The sequence below is a fragment of the Nicotiana attenuata genome, unplaced genomic scaffold (assembly GCF_001879085.1).
Source record: "Nicotiana attenuata strain UT unplaced genomic scaffold, NIATTr2, whole genome shotgun sequence".
Classification (NCBI taxonomy): domain Eukaryota; kingdom Viridiplantae; phylum Streptophyta; class Magnoliopsida; order Solanales; family Solanaceae; genus Nicotiana; species Nicotiana attenuata.
In genome coordinates this window covers 1,380,303-1,397,851 of record NW_017670264.1, presented here as the reverse complement: position 1 = coordinate 1,397,851, position 17,549 = coordinate 1,380,303, and the positions used below count along the sequence as shown (strand labels likewise).

Genomic DNA, 17,549 nt, shown 5'->3' with positions numbered 1-17,549 from the left:
AATCTAGAGCAAATTGGATAGCATGTGGTGATTCAAATTCAAAATATTTCCATGCACAATGGAAATTGAGGACAAGCAAGAATTTTATTGCTTCAGTATATAGTGACAATGGAGTAAAGCTTACTGATCCGTGGAGAATGAGTTCATTTTTTTCTTTACTAAGCTCATGGGTGAAGGTGGCAATGCTCACAGATGCCCAAACTCAGAAGTTATACACCAAGGGCCATGCCTTACTCTCCAGCAGAAAGAAGAATTGATTCAAGAAGTTACACGGGTGGAGATCTTAAATACAAGTAAGGATATGCCTCATGAAAATGCCCCAGGGGTAGATGGGTTCCCTATTGAATTTTTCACTAAGCATTGGCAGGAGGTGGGGAATGACATCTGTGATGCCACAAAACAGTTTTTTGCAACTGGGAAAATGCATAGAGGAGTCAGTAGCACTGTTGTGACCTTAATTCCTAAGGTGCAGAATCCAAGCCATGTCAAAGACTACAAACCTATAGCATGTTGTACAACTTTGTACAAGATAATCACAAAGGTTATAACTGCTCGAATTAAGAAGGTCAATGGAGAGCTAGTTGGGGAGTCACAATCAACTTTCATTGAGGGTCGTAGTATCACTGACAACATCCTCTTCACACATGAATTGTTCAAAGGATACAATAGGAAAGAAATCTCCCCAAGATGCGTACTAAAAGTGGACTTGAGGAGAACTAATGATACATTAGAGTGGTCTTTCCTGGAAAGAATATTGTTAGAACTAGGTTTTCCTCATAAGTTCACAAGCTGGATTATGGAGTATATTTCATCAGTGTCATACTCTCTAAATATTAATGGTGGACTAATAACACCTTTAAAAGGAAGAAGGGGGATAAGGCAAGGGGACCGAATGTCGCCCTATCTTTTTGTTCTGGTTATGGAGTATTTACAGAGGGAGTTTGCACAATTGATGAAAAATAAAGAATTCAAGTTTCATCCCAGGTGTAAAAAACTTGGAGTGGTGCATATCTGTTTCGCAGATGACTTGCTTATGTTCTGTAAGGCTGATGTTCAGTCTATTAGGTTGCTAAAGCAGACCTTCCTAAAGTTCTTTGAGGCTTCTGGTCTTCAAGCAAATGCAGATAAAAGTTCTGTCCATTTAGCTGGTGTTTCAAAGGCTCAGAAGCAGGATATTTTGCAAGAGTTGGGGGTATTCTGAAGGTACCTTGCCATTTAAGTACTTGGGGGTTCCTTTGGCATCTAAAAAGCTCTCAATTATTCAGTGTTGGCCTTTAGTAGAGCACAGAAAATAAATTGCTGGACAGCAAGGCTACTTTCATATGCAGGGCGTGTACAACTGATCAAATCAGTTCTGTTTGGGATTCAATCATACTGGGTACAAATTTTTCTTCTACCAAAAAAAGTGATGAAGATGGTTGAAACTATATGCAGATATTTCCTGTGGACAGGTACATCAAATGTCTCTAAAAAGGCCTTGGTCTCATGGGAGAAAGTTTGTCTACCACAAGTTGTAGGAGGCCTAAATGTGATGAATATGGTATATTGGAACAAAACTGCTGTAGCAAAGCACTTGTGGGCAGTGGCAAAAAAGAAGGACTGTTTATGGATTAGGTGGATTCATACCTTCTATATAAAACATAACATGTTGGAGCACATGCCAATACCCAAGAATGCAGCTTGGGTGGTTCGAAAAATACTGGAAACAAGGAAATTCATTGGAGAAGTTCAAAGAATTCAGGGTGATCTTATGAGCAGACTGGGACAATTACAGAAGGGTGAATCTTTCAGTATCAGGAAACTCTATAGATTACAATTCCCTCAACTCCAAAAAGTACCTTGGAAAGGTATTGTTTTGCAACCAAATTTACATCCCAGATTCAAGTTTATTCTTTGGTTAGCATTGCAAAGGAGACTAGCTACAGTTGATAGGCTCTTGAAGTTTGGGGTTCAGATTCCCCAACAATGTATCTTCTGTAAGCAAGCTGATGAAGTATTTGATCATATCTTCTTTGAGTGCACTATGACTAAAGAATTATGTCCGAGACTACTGAAATGGCTTGGGCATAGTAGAACTATCCGAGATTGGCAGAGTGAAGTGGTATGGATAAGTCAGTATGCTACAAAGAAGAATGGACATTGGGCAATTGTTACTTTTGTCTTTGGTATGATGATATATACCATATGGAGAGAAAGGAACAAACTCAGATTCCAGGGTGGGATAACTATTGCAAGCAGCATTTGTAGAGAAATAGCAGTCCATATACACACGAGGGGTCGATTAATACAGCATTGGCAAGGAGCACTCGAAAAGCGTAACTGTTATCCTTAGGCGAATGTCCTTCTTACTGATGTATAGGATTCTGCTGTTTTGTTTTTAGTTACTTAGTCGAAGTGTATTTTACTTAGACTACATGCTTGATGTAAATAGGAGTGTAGATGGTCAGCATCTACTTGCTTTATAAAGTCAATTTTTGGAATGAATAGAAATGCTATTTACCAAAAAAAAAAGTACTTTTATTTAAATAATTGTTTTATATTATGTGCATGGAATAAATTTTTGAATTTTTGTTGTTACTACTAAAATTATTATTACGAACAAATTATTCTTATTAATTTTTTTACTATGCTCATTATCTTGTTATTCCAGCATTATAGATGCTTAAATACTTTTTATTTTTTTAATTTATAAATAATATATATTTATTCTATAGGTAAGTCCATATTATAAATTACAAAGGGAAAATCATAATATTAAAAAGTTTACAAAAAATTAAAAGAAGATAAATATTTATAATTTAGAGGGTAAAATAGGTATTTGGCAATCCAAAATTTGGAAAATCTAGTTGAGTGACCTTCTGAATGCAATAGACGTAGTTCAGTGACTTTGTTGTTACAAATGAAAGAAAAGTGACTTTAGGAGATAATTTGAGATAGTTGAGTGACCATATGAGTAATTGACTCTAAGAATAAACTACTTTGGTGCAATATGCATCTACTCTAGCATTCTTCTATCGGAACAATCCCATGCTTTAAGGAACTCACTTCTGAGAAACCCGAAGTAACCATTAGTACATTTTACGATTAAAGAAACAAGCTTATGATAAAGTATCCTGAACAAATTCTCCCAGTAAATCTTTACAAAAAAAATACATGAGTAAAGACGTAATTCAGCAAACATTATATTTGTTTGTTAACCTTCACCAAGAGATTCTTATAGTCCGAAGAAAACAGGAAAGATACAGATCTTCTGGCTTACTTTTAGTTTCCTTAACCATACACTAATCTGTCATCCTAGCCTTTTAAGTGCTACTTCTGATTGTGAGAGCTGCGGCATGCAAACTAAGGGCACACTAGAAAGTTAAAAAACACCAAACGAGTACCAATAAAAACCAAAGCAAAATAGAAATCTAGAACACACCATACAAGTATCAGGAAAACACATATTATGCCTTCCAAGACTAGCAAAAGATTAGGGAGAAAGAAGCACCAGTGCAGGACAAAGAGTTGAATCCACGCAATCAAGGCTTCATTTAATTATACAGACAGGAAACTATAATCCATGTCATGATGACTGATGCGTTCAGCTATGACAACTCTCACTTGACCTACATGGAATGTAGGATGATTAACATCCCAAAGAACTTCTAAGACAAAGAAGTACAAATCTTAATTCAGTGACATTTCAACTAGATCCAGGGTCAAGGACAGGTAGTCGGCAGTGTAGACTAATTGCCTTATCTGTTTGATGTGTCCCTGGAATGAAGAACTGAAATATGACTGTTAGGCAAGCACCCTGCAGAGCGATACCATAGAAAGCGCAATCAGGTTTTGCCAAGTGACACTGAAGACTCTTGAAGAAATGCTTTACACTCACTTGAACCATCATTGCATCTCCTCTCTGAAGTGCTATTCTTGTTCTTGACTGAGCACTCAAATTTTGGTCACCTGTTGGGCTCTCTGCTTGTTCTCCAATAACTAACAGCTTCCGGAACTCAGCACCAAGTGTAATCAGGGTAGTAGAAACTTGCAGATGGAGATCACCATACTTACTTATAGAAACATTAAGCACATCACCAACATTTTTCATTCGATCCACGAAGTTCTGTAACTGGTGCATATCTGGGACTCGTATAAGTGTCTGAGGCAAATCTTGAGCCATATCAAGGGCTGCTTGTAATTCAAGTACATCAGACCTTGACAAGGGCTTAGAGATGGGCACATCTTGAATAACAGCAGACCTGTAACCTTTTGCCTCTAAAGTGAGAAAAGGCATAGGTTGTTGAGAATGAGGAGGGAGCTTCTTTACCAGCTTGATCTGGAGGCGGTTAGGGGCACTGTCTCCGACGGGATCTCCACCGTGACTGGCACTGAACTCGGTGTAAATACTAATGATACTACGAAGGGCACGGTGCAGAAGAGAAAGATCAATAGTGAAAGATATCCGATCATCATTTTGGCTAGAGATGCGATACTCATCAAACAGTGCCTCAATGCGGAATTGAGCAATGGATTGGATGCCATCACCATTGAGGAGGTTATGGAGAAAATATACATGGTCTCTCGTAAGGTAAAGGTAGCAGATCTTTCCCATTTTGTCAAGAGCTGGAAGGAACCTCTTATCCAGGAGGTTGACACCATTGTCTGTTAGAAATGCCCTGAACTTCATTTTGTTCAATATTCTACAAGGAAATGTGTACCCCCGAGATTACTGCAAGACCAAGTGATCTCTTCAGTATTTATGAAAATATCAGGGGATTCGGAATAAACGACATATGCAACTATAGAGGTTCTTAGCTGACCTGGACTAGCTTGAGTTTGAGTCTTGGAGGAATAATTAATTCATAGATATGCAAATAGAGCTTTTATGCCTACTGAACTCAGACAGTCATAACATCACTCAGTATACATGCAGTAAATAAATTAACCAGCAACGCTAGTGTAAAATACTCCAGACCAGTAGTAAGAACTATAGATACAGACCCAAACTGCACAAGCTACAGTCAGGGAAGGATTTAGGGGGTCAGGGACGGATGCCGAAAAATTACACTGCATATAAAGCAAAATCTATTTTTTATCTCAAAATATTATGTTTTGAATCCCCTTGACATAGTCCAAAAGCATAGCTTAGTGGTAAGGTGGTACAAAATCTTTGTGAGGTCATCTGTTCAATTCCCACTAGCTACAATCTCATTTAATTTTTTAACTTTTTTCTTTCTTGAACCCCCTAGCGAAAATTCTGCCTCCGCCACTAGCTACCGTGCATGCAAAAATCAATAATCTAGGAGCCCTAGAATTCAATTACGACCTCAGAGATGCAAGCTAGATAAAAATATGGATGTAAATAGATATACGGGACTCTATATACATCCTAATGTTCTATATTGACCATTCAACTATCGATTTCAAAAGTAAATAAATAGGAAACCACTGTATCAGTCCCGGGAAACGTCGATTAGCAAGTAATCGATTGCAATTTGCAAATACCAGCAAAATTGAAAACTCAAATAGATGAAATATGACGGAACATCGATCAACGATTAGGTTACATTTCGAGAGAGGAGAAACATACCAGTTCGTCGAGAAATTGCTAGGCCAGTTAGGGTTTGGAGCTCTTTCCTTTTCACAAATGGCGGGAGAATTGAAGCGGGGAAATGAGGACCAGTTTCAGATTTTCCCTGTTTTATATATGACACTTTTTGGTTTGAAATAAGAGGCACTAGTATAATGTGTAATATACCCGTATACAATACTTGAGTAACTTTTATTACTACTAGTCTTAGGATACGCACATTACGCTTCTATTTCATATCAATAAGTTTAAAATATTAAAAATTCCACAATTATTATTAAATTATGTGATTGAGTTATAAAATAAATATATAAAAAGCACAACATCTTGAAAATAATGAATATTGATCCTGCTTATCCAACTTAATAAAGAAAAAATTATATCATAAAAAAGTACTTTAATATTTTATCATAACTTTAATATATGAGTTTCGCTCTGTTCCAATTTATGTGAACTTGTTTGACTGGACACTGAGTTTAAGAAAAAATGAAGACTTTTGGAATTTGTGGTCCTAAACAAGTTAAAATGGGCCCAGAGTATTTGTGTGACTATAAAAGCTTCTCATTAAAGTAGAATTGGAAGTTTAAGCTAAATTGCTTCCAAATTCAGAAAGGGATCATTCTTTTTGGAACGGACCAAAAAGGAAATAGGTTCAAATAAACTGAAACGGAGGGAGTATTTTAGTAGCTCGGACCTAATATAATAATATCTTGATTTATACTTACATATCATGCAATAATCCAGTATTCTCGATGACCTTAAACCATATGTATGCTCTAGTACCTAATATGAGCTTCATCTTATTGACCTCATAAATATTCAAGCAAATCTTAACAAAACAAAAGCTTAAAATTTTCAAAAGTATATTATTTTTAATCTCAACATTGATGTTAAATATCCTTTTATTTTTTTTAATCAAACCTTACTTCCAACAACATACATAATCTTACATTTTAAGGTATTCTCACTTAATTATTCTTTAGCTTACGGTAATATAATATAGATAAATAACTTTATAAAAATTTAATAGATAATTCTAAAATCCAGAAAGTTACTACGAATTAGTTTGTTTAATATGAATTTTCAATATGGGTATTCATATCCTAAAAATATCAAAAGTGTATTTTCTAGAGAAGCAAACTTTTTCAGCTTTTGCTTGAAAGCTTGAAGATAGTTTATGCTACCACTCAAAGGTACTTATTAATTAATTTAAATTTACTAATTAATTTACCATTATATTTTTTAGAATAATAAAATCTTCACTTTAGCTTTGTAGTAAACGTAATATTCATATTTAATTCGACATAACTAATATTAAGTTTTAAAATATACATCCCTATCAAAGTGTAGTTTTTTTTTCCTCTTAAGTTATATTTCTTAGTTTTAATTTAATATGTAAGTAAGAAAATAGTTGAAAACGCAAATTTCAGTATATACACCTTCAACAGTGATAGTAATATTTTTATTTAACTTTGTCTAACATTAAGAAATTAAAATACTATATCAACTGTTAGCAATTAATAAACGAGAAAACATATTACTTAGTTTAATAACAAAATATAATAGAGAAAATATTATATAAAAAATAAACGTGAATCTTCATACTCTTATGGAGAAAAATGTATTCCATTCCGTTGCAAAGCAATGCCCATCTTTTTTTACTGGTTAAATGGTTATTAAATAAATTCTTTAATTTAAATTTATTTTTAAAATATTTTAATCCTTACAGTTCAAATTGAACGACATTTTTAAGAAGAGTTGAACTGTTCCAGGATTTGGTAAGAGAGTGTTTAAGTTAAAGCATGTTTTAATATTTAGTTTAGAATTACTGTTTAACTTATTTTGTGTTCAAGTAATAAAATCTAAAAGAAAAGAATTATATATAATTGGCTTTAAGTCCTAGATATTAGGACTTCCTACATCATTCAAATAAGGAAAAACTTAATTAGCAAAATTTTAATTAATTATTAAGTATTAGGAAATAGAATGACTATTTTGTCTAGTGTGAAATCCACAGTTAAAGGGTAAAAAAGGCGAACAATATGTCGCTAAGGGGTTTTCTATAGATAGATATAGATTTTTATTTTCAAAGTGCATTATAGGTAGTCAATAGCCTAAACACAGCAAAAAGGGAACTAGACAAACACAAAAAGAAGATTATCCCTTTTCTTCTGGGAGAAAATAGAACTGGTCGGATAAGAAAATACAATACATGAGCTGATGCCTATAGAAGAACAAATATCATGCTTTAAATGCCGTTCTACGTTTGCTCAAATAAGTTACAAAAATAATAAAGTTCTCTCAATTTCTGAGTTCCAAAGAGAGTGAGTTTTGTTACTCAGATTTTCATTTTTCACCTGGAAAGCTTAAAAAAGCAGGGCAGTTAATAGTAAACTAAAGAAAACGGGCGAGATTGTAAATGAAGCAAGAACTATATGTATTAATATCAACCCAGTTCTATAATCATTATAAACAAGATATTCAGACACCCCTCGATTACATCATTACAAGGACTGAAAGTAGATACGTTAATTACAAAGAATATTTATTTAGTTTTTCTTCAATGTGGTGAACTCTGGTCAGAGACTCTTCAAATGCATTTAGAGCTACTTTATAATGATCTAGGGATATCACCCCTTCTTCCACAACTTGTAATGCACTTCTATACAACTGGCTAAACCATTGAACGTGTTCAGTAGACTCAGTAGAACTGGATTCAAGATCTGATGCACCTAATCGCTTGTAATCCTTTTTCCATCGTGATAAAATGTACTTTGAAGGGATCTCTTCCACACCATTGAAGTTCAGTACACACAACGCGTGCCTGCACAGATATCCATAGAAGTTGAAGCAGCTGCAAATACAACGAACTTCGGCTGCTGCTCTGTTGTACAGAACTTCATAATCCCGTATCTCTCTCCTATTTCCCTCTCCCAAAACACGCTCCTTCACCAAAAATATTACCATTTGCCCGTCAACATGTAACTGTGTTGTGCTGAAACAAGAATACATCTCCTCCACCTCTAACTGAACTCTTTTGAAGATCTCTCTACTGTACACTTTTGAAAGCTGCAACTCAAAGGAACATCTTGTTTTGAGTTCAGGGTTCGAGTTTCTTGACTCTGTATCTGCAACCGCTTCTTCCTTGTACTTTTTCTGCAAAGCTAATTCGTATTTGTCAAGAAACTCTTTTAGGGGAGTTTGCTTGTGCAAATATTTATCGAAAAAAGCAGTCAATGTCTCATTAGACCTGGCAGTGGCCATTCCAGCAAAAAAAGTATCTTTCAAATAAACTGGAGCCCATTTAGTTCGGTCATCATAGAGTGAAAGAAGCCACTCATGATCACCAACTCCAAATCTTTGGATCATAAATCTCCATGATGCTTCGAAATCAAATGGTTTCAGAGCCTCATATATTGTTTTAATTAATGCCTTTCTAATAGCATCATAGTTACGCAACCCTCCCAACTTTTCTGGAACTTTCCTCATGATGTGTGATAAAGCAACACAATGAGAAGACCTCGGAAACACCTCACTGATTGCACTCTCCAAAATCTTGCATCTTTCTGTAATAATTGTTTGAGGGAAACGTCCAAGTGAGCAGGTGAGCCAAGCTTTGAACACCCAAACATAAGAGGCTTTTGTCTCGCCCGCAAGTAGGCCACAGCCCAGCAACACTGATTGACCATGGTGATTTGTGCCCACAAATGCCACAAGTCCAATCTCATATTTGTTGCATAAATATGAATTATCAAAATAGATCACATCAATAAAGTAAGCATATCCCGCCCTTGACCTGGCGTCAACCCAGAATACATTCCTCAACTGCCCTTCATCATTCAGATCCATCAAGTAAAAGAAGTTTGGGTTTGTCAATTGCATTCGACAGAAATAATTATACATGGCTTGCGTATCTCCTTTTCTTAAATTCAGCTTGTCGTGACAATCAGATGTAGTTTTGCACCTCCTTACACTAAAATTGGCATTCCTATTCGCACCTGCATCAATCACAAGTGCCCGATATAACTTGATTGTGCGGACTTCAGCATCACAGTTAGAATCCAACTTTTTCTTGTTTCCAGCACCTGTCTTCTTGATGGACTTGTATGCTTTTGCACCTAACAAGTGATTGTGTTCAAGAGTAACTTCAAGTACTCTCCATCTTTTGGAGTCCACCATTCTCATCCTCATCATTGCAGGACAACCAGTTCTTGTTTCCTTGCGCAGCCGGTTTACATCTTTAATCCTCTTAAAGCCCTGGCTACTGCAGCATAGTACTGCACCATACTTCTCCCTGCTATTTCTTTTGAACCAAGAATTTTTTACTCTAACACGAAAACCAACCTCCCTGGCATAACAATTATAATAGTTGTAAGCATCATCATACGATTCAAACTCCATTCCTACTGCTGGGGCAACAAATTGCTTCTGCCCATCAGTAAAACCATTTTGATCATCTAATGCATCTGACTCTATTTGCCCACCACTTTGAGAAAATAATTCATCTGACTCAATTTGCTCACTGTTCTGGTCATCTAACCCATCTGACTCTATTTCTTGCGATCTCCCACTGCCTTGCCCAGTAAGATCTACCTCACTATCAAGAGAAGCTTCTTCCATCTGAAATTGAGCTGCATCAAATAGATGAAATATATTAGAAAATTAAACTTATACTCATTAGAACAAAATCACGTAAAGGCTGATCAGATTAACTGCTTGTAATAATAAACAACTTGGTTATATCACAAGCTATCTCAACCTTTTTGTGAAGTAACACTACATGGGACTTGATTTTGTAGCTTAGGCTTAAATTTAAGATGGCAAAGGGCATCGTCTCAGTCGTTGTCTCATAATAAAAGCAAACCATTATCACTTAACATAGGATGAACTAACAGAAAGAGCAAAGTGACTGCAGAATGTCAAGCCACATTAAACAATGCATAACAGGTTTCTCCGTATGATACTACTAGGCATAACATTATACAGCAAAAGAAATCTCAACTAAACTCTCATTCAACGAGCAGATTGCAGTGCTTCCAACAACGAAATACTGAAAATAATCAATTTAGCAACTGTCAAAGACTCTGTGAGTTTGTACTACTTTGTCAAACCCACCAAATGTATGTCAACATCCTCTCACAATCATGTTCTTTTAGCTTGAACCTTCATGCGGTGGAAAACCAATGAACAACTGCTTCCGGCCACACACTACAACGAACCTATGGAAAATCTTCAACATTTGAAAGACGTATAGAGCACTAAGAAGAACCTTCAGTGAGCTCTATAATTACTAGTTGGGTTAGCCTGGGCTGAGCCAGGGCCCAATTAGCATAACCAAATTCAAATGCTTCAGAAACTGCTTAAGACAATGCTCTAAATGCTTATGTGTTTACTTGACAGTCAAAGGGCATGATAAATCAAGTTCATAACAGTATAAAAAAGAACACTTCAGAATCTAGCTATAGGAATACTCTACTCAAGGATTCAAGCCTTTTCATTTTATTTTTCAAACTGGAGATGCAATCTCTTTTTGTATAACTCCACTTTAAATAAATACAGCAAGAGAGAGAATTTTATAACAAATTATATGTGTATTGATATATACAGTTGAACCCACAATGAAAGACAATCTATCCACACAAAAAAAGACTAATCTATCTCAGTGTTTAAAATGAAAAAGACTCATGCTTTTAAAGGAGCTTATAATTGTAAGTTGATTTTTGTTGTTTGAAATAATAATTTATTTTGAAAACATTATTTTTAATAATTCAATGTGAAGTTATGATCAGCCGTAATAGTTCAAAGCCGACAAAAATCTTGCTCTATTTTTTATTTTGAATTAACTTATTTGATTTTATGTGCAACAATTAGCCAAAGTAAGAAAAATAAGAGAGCACAACTGCATAGAGAACTTCAATAGCTGAATGAATATTCCTAAATTAGTAATCTCTAAGAAAAATATGATCAAAGTGACTCAGCTTCTAAGACCAAACATACCTGTCTGTTTTTTTCCCTTAATCTGTTGTGTAGGCGAGGAGCACTTAATAATAGAAAAATACAGTCCCGTGGCTAGTTTGATGGTCAATAACATTTGATGAGCCTTTAGCACAGCACGATGAGCCTTTATTGGAAACAGCCTCTCTATCCTCACAAGGTAGGGGTAAGGTCTGCGTACACACTACCCTACCCAGGTCCCACGATGTGGGATAATACTGGGTATGTTGTTGTTGTTGTTGTTTAGCACAGCAATTTAACATCTCCTGTGTTAATATAGGAAAACTATTAATGCCTAGAGGGAATTGTATACCCAGCTTGGTTATGAAGCCTGAATATGGTTTGCTTGGTAAAGAGCTTTTGCGTATCACCTTTTCACCTAGCTTAATACCTCAAAATGCCAAAGTAAGGCAAGTACTACCCAACACTGAATTTGGTTTGCTTAATGAAGAGTTTCTTTGTCGTTCCCTGAGCTTAATGCCTCAATCTGCTTCAGTTAGTTCAGGGCTACTACTGCAGTGTTGGTCCCTCTTAATCGGCTAAATTGTGCCCACTAAAGCTTCAGTTTTTTTTGGTTTCATTTATTACCCCCCAAAAAAACCCAGAAAAAATAGAGTTAGAACCCAGCAAACAGAAAAGGAACTCAAATAAATTAGTGCACCACAGGTCAGTTCCTTTTGTGTTATCCCCTTAGCATTAAAGGGAGAGGTAACAATAGGTGCAAAAAAGTTCTAGCTGAGGCGTGGGGAGTGGCTTCCTCTTTGGGGTTAAGAACAACTGGAGGAATACTATATATATTCACATATTTTTATGTATGATGAAACTTCATGAAAATATATATTTGCTATATGTACTTCATTTCTCATGCTTCTTGTTCATCTAAAAGTTTGGTGGTTTGGTTTGTATTTTCTGGAAAGAGTACAAAGAATGGATATAGCTAGTTATGACTTATGCCAGTATTATTTTCATGTTTGCTTGCTTCTTTCGTCTACCCATCTTTTGTTGTTTGCAGTGAAGCGTTCAAGCTTTTGATTTTAAATACTCAACTTGTTTGCATTGATTTTTTATACTGTTCTAGCTGGAAGATTTGAAGAATGATCGAGGCATATCAGGTGAAAAGATCAAATCTAGTGGCAAAGGTAGTAATGTAGCAAAAAATATGGATTCACCAGAATAATATCCTTGATGCTCAGCGAATGGAGAAATTGAAAGATGCTATGAAAAATATGCGCGGGGTCATGATGAACTACAGGTTTGGAAGTTTCTTCTAATAAGTTGTTTTTTGAGTTGTTGATGTTGCCTTTATTTTGTTGTATCTTGTGGTTTTGCAATTAGATCATTGTTGGAGGCATATGTAAAGAAATTCTTGGAAAATGAATCTGGGACATTCCAATATCGTTTTTCCTTTTTGCGTCTTAAGGGGGAATGGGGTATAATAAATGATTATTTAATTACCTAATTAAATGAGTTAGTTGTTGATGATATTCTCCATTACCTTTTACTTTCTTTGTTATTTGATCTTGTGGATATATAGAAAGCTTCTATAGTATTACTAACATATATGTATGTACAAAATCATGGCAATGACAAATCTCATCTTTTAAGGTATGCCACTCATCGTTTATCGCAAGGTTGAATGCTGGTGAGAAGAGAGAAACATACTGATGGAAAGGATGTTAGCAAAGAAAATACTCTTCCCAAATATCTGCGAGATGGAATATATGCTTTCCTTTACAACTACAAGGGTAACGTGACATCCTCTCCCAATATACCAAGAAGGTGAACAAACCGCTTTGTTATTCAGGAAAATCCAGTAACAGAAACGAACCAAATCACCAACAACAGAACCGAAATCAGCAGACACCATAACACTCAATTAATTTTTTCTTTAAAATTCCAAGAAAAAGTTGAAGCGAAAATCAGAGAGAGGAACATAGCTGGAGAACAAGAGGAAACAAAGCAAAGCAGAAGTATAAATCAAAATCTAAAGCAGCGACCGTCAAGGAATAACTACGAAATTACCTAGAAATCCTTTCCTGAACTTGCTGAAATCCACCATCAGAATTGCATAACAGACAATTTAAATACAGTAATGAGCTAAATTACTAAGATGTCCTCTATAGGGAAGCAGGGATGTTAACAAAGAGCACCATGCTTCACCTGTTAACCCGCACTTCTAATATATTGTTATAAATATTAACTATCATATTTTCTAATAATCTACTAACTTAAAGGGCTCATTGATAGGGTAAAAATCCAAATTCCAGAATAATTGGTGCACTATAATTATTAGCTGTTAGAGAGATTAATTATCAAGCTTCCTAATTTACTAACTAAAACACAAATGGCTCATAATCTGAATATACGAGGTCTTTTAAACAAAACTATCTTAACTGCTTGGGTTTGAACTTTTTAGAGGTTGAAACCAGTGTCTGTGATAATCGGAAAAAGTAAACAAATTAAATTTATTATAACATAGAATAATTAATTTTATGTCCGAAGAACTATAACAAAAAGTCAAAAGTGATGCTTTCACAATCCAGTGGAAGCAGAGTAGCAGTTGCACACGGGAAAAGTGGAAGAACATAGAGAGAGAAGGGAACTTACAACTGAATTTCGCCGGAAAGGATGGGGAGGAGTGGCCTCGCAGCTGACCGTCGGATCATGAAACGACTCTCGCATCATTTCGCTTGCGGGCCAAAAACGATTGAATTAGGCTCGTTAGATTATGTTTGGGCTTGGACTGGATTTAGGTGAGTTCTGATCCTAAAAGCCTAGTTCATATTGGCCCCCGAAATGGGCCCAAAAGTTCTTGATCCGCAAATCTAGACAAAAGAAATGCATGCCAAAAGTTTGTACAATTCTGAACAAATTTTAGAATTTAAATTTCAACATTGCAAAATAGGGTCGGGAGTAGGGGTGGGCATCGGTCGGTTCGGTTCGGTTTGGTTGTAAATATTATCGGTTTAGCGTATCGGTTATCAGTTTACAAATATGGTAAACCGATAATAGAACCAATAAGATATCGGTTATCGGTTATCGGTTATCGGTTAATCTGTTATCGACCATTATCGGTTCGATTATCGATTTACCCGATAAGATAACTCATTCTAGAGTTAAGCAAAAAAGAGATGACAATTCACTGAAGTTAAGCAAAAAAGAGAAGAATTCACATATAGTATACTAATTTCTGCGTTCTGGCCACAACTAATATTTGAAGCATGCTTCATTTTGACAAATTGAAATAATTTGACAACATTTGCTTCTACTTCTATACAGCATTTGTAACGACCCGGCCGGTCGTTTCATGAGTTATAGCTCTGTTTTCCCTGTTTCTGTTTTCTTCTGTGTTCTTCAGCTGTGTTTTATCGTATCATGTTGGTTGATTCGGGCCCGGAGTGATTTTGGTGTGGAATGAGGCACTTAGCCTCCTATTTAGAAGCTTAAGTTGGGAAAAGTCAACCGGAAGTTGACTTATGTGTAGACGACCTCAAAATGGAATTTTCGGAAGTTGCACTAGGTTCGTAGGGTCATTTGTGACTTGCGTGCAAAATTTGAGAATATTCGGACAAGGTTTGATTGGTTTCGGAGTCATTTGTGGAATTTAGGAGTTTGAAGTTCTTAGGCTTGAATCCGAGATTTGATTCGATGTTTGGTGTTTTTCTAAGTGTTTCGTAGATTCGATTAAGTTTGAATGATGTTATGGGACGTGTTGGTGGGGTTGGTTGAGGTCCCGAGGCCCTCGGGTGTATTTCAAGTAGTTATCGGATGGGTATAGCTGTTGAAAACAGCTGCTAGTGTTGCTGATGTTGGTCTATGCAGTTGGAAGTGCGGGCCGTGCCGGAATTTCGCGGTCGACGGAGGGACTTTGCAGGGGCGGCAGTGTTTCCGTGGTCAGCGGTGTGGGCTGGTGCGGACAGCGGAAGAAGGGACGCGACCGCAGGAACTGGAGGCGTTCGCAGCCGCGGTAAAAATTCTGCGGGGTTTTCGAGATTTGAATCCGAGGGATGCACTATAAATACGAGATTCAGGGTTTTATTTTCATATTTTGACCTATAGAGGTCGGGTTTTGGTGATTTTTTGAAGGTTTTTCAAGAAATTCATCGGGGTAAGTGATTCTAACTCGGTTTAGGCTAAAATACATAAATATATCATGGAATCCATCATTTGATTAGAGAATTGGGATGAAAATTGGGGAAAATTTGTGGAACCTCATAATTTGAGCTTTTGGGATTTGGAAGCCGATTGACGGATTTCGTGACTTTGGCCGGATTTCGAGACGAGGGCTCGGGGCCCAACTTTTTAGTTGACTTTTTGACTTTTGGCCTTAAGCTTAGCATTTTCTTATGGGATTGACTCCTTTAGCTCGTGTTGATTGTATCGAATTGTTTATGGCTAGATACGGAGCGTCCGAAGGTCGATTTGAGGGGCAAAGGCATCGCGGAGTAGGATTTTGGCTTGGTTGAGGTAAGCAACGCTTCCAAACTTGATTCTGAGGGTTAGAAACCCCGAACTATGTGCTATATGATTGTATTGAGGTGACGCAGCCAAGTGACGGGCGTGTGGGCGTGCACCGTGAGAATTGTGACCTGGTTCATTCCATGGCACTGCGTAATGGCTCTTTCTTGCCGATATCCGTGTTTTATTATGTGACTAAATAGATGAGCTGTAGATCATGCTAATTATCATGTTAGGGCTTCACGTCGATACTGTTGAGACCCGAGTGGTCGTTTCTTGCTGTCATCTCACTAGTTCATTAATATTATGTACTCAGTCTTGTTCCTGCATATCATATCATGTCTCAGTCTCAGTTGTTATTATGTTGGCACCTCATATCATTGTTTCGGGCTAGTTTTCATGGCATTGTGAGCCGTGGGTGAGACTGGAGAGTGATGACTGAGAGAGGCCTAGAGCCTGATAATGAGTGACAGTTTTGGGTCGGGCTACACCCCGCAGCATATTATTTATTATGCCTTCATTGGCTTGTTATAGCGCTTGGGCTGAAAGGAGCCCCTCCGGAGTCTACACACCCCCAGTGAGTGCGGATGATATTATTGAGGGATGGATTTCCCTGGACATAGATTTGTCCGAAGTATTGATATATGGAGATGGATTTCTCCACAGGGATGGATTTCCCTTTTTCCTTGGTACCGAGTGACGTCTACTCATTGTTGAGTATGCTCCGGGATGGATTTCCCTGGGCCGGATGGCCATATCGGTACCGAGTGGTTGAGTGTGTATACATATATACCTGGAGATGGATTTCTCCTTAGGGTTGGATTACCTTTGTTCCTCGGCATTGGATGACTTGCAGTCACCGTTGTATATATTCCGGGACGGATTTCCCTGGGTCGGATGGCCATATGCAGTACCGAGTGGTTAAGCACTCGAGAGTGGGAGCACATGGTGCATTTCATACATTCTGTGCATTGATATGCCAAGTCAGCAGAGCCTTATATTTTACATTGTTCATATCTGTATTTATTTCGCTGTTGAACTGTATTCCTGAAAGAATAGCATGCCTACTTTACTGCACAACTTATTTCTATTCTCTGTGAGTTTAGGTTCATCACTACCTATTAGTCCATAGGTTGGACTTGTTACTTATTGAGTTGGTGTACTCACGTTACCCCCTGCACCTTATGTGCAGATCCAGGTGCTTTCTGTCCTGATAGCAGTCACTGATCGATGCTGCAGGCTTGGGAGATTGTTGAGGTATCTGCATGGCATTTGCCGATCTTGACCCTCCTTCTTTATTTAAGTTGTGCTTCAGTTGTATTCAGTAAACATTGTAGTAGACTATGTTATTTCTCTAGACACTCATGTACTCCGTGACACCCTGGTTTTAGGCTGGTCGAATCGTGTTATGGATTTGCTTATGTTTTGAACACGTTGGCCCAAGTTCAGATGAAGTTTTGAAGATTGACAAATTGAACTCAACCATGAACCAGGTCCATCATGTGAGACATACACATTGTTGATA

At 36.9% G+C, this 17,549-nt stretch overlaps 3 protein-coding genes across 4 annotated transcripts; 1 reads left to right on the top strand and 2 right to left on the bottom strand.

Annotated features, from left to right (window-relative positions):
• Positions 1-301: 301 nt before the first annotated feature.
• On the top strand, positions 302-2,332 carry LOC109236915. Its single transcript, XM_019403153.1, has 3 exons — positions 302-1,192; positions 1,282-1,378; positions 1,452-2,332. The coding sequence occupies exons 1-3, from the start codon at positions 302-304 to the stop codon at positions 2,330-2,332; spliced, it is 1,869 nt and encodes a 622-aa protein (XP_019258698.1).
• A 944-nt stretch (positions 2,333-3,276) lies between these two features.
• Positions 3,277-5,682, bottom strand: LOC109236926. The gene is made up of 2 exons (XM_019403166.1): positions 5,573-5,682; positions 3,277-4,711 (listed from the first exon to the last, which is right to left on the bottom strand). The coding sequence occupies exon 2, from the start codon at positions 4,667-4,669 to the stop codon at positions 3,686-3,688; it is 984 nt and encodes a 327-aa protein (XP_019258711.1). The 5' UTR covers positions 4,670-4,711; positions 5,573-5,682; the 3' UTR covers positions 3,277-3,685.
• A 2,306-nt stretch (positions 5,683-7,988) lies between these two features.
• LOC109236925 (protein FAR1-RELATED SEQUENCE 6) lies at positions 7,989-14,279 on the bottom strand. Of its 2 annotated transcripts, none has more exons than XM_019403165.1 (2): positions 14,174-14,279; positions 7,989-10,203 (listed from the first exon to the last, which is right to left on the bottom strand). In XM_019403165.1, exon 2 carries the CDS (start codon positions 10,190-10,192, stop codon positions 8,105-8,107), a length of 2,088 nt encoding a protein of 695 aa, XP_019258710.1. In that variant the 5' UTR covers positions 10,193-10,203; positions 14,174-14,279; the 3' UTR covers positions 7,989-8,104. The 2 variants fall into 2 exon arrangements, with proteins under 2 accessions (XP_019258710.1, XP_019258709.1); XM_019403164.1 differs by lacking the exon at positions 14,174-14,279 and adding an exon at positions 11,570-12,373.
• Between the last annotated feature and the right edge of the window lie 3,270 nt (positions 14,280-17,549).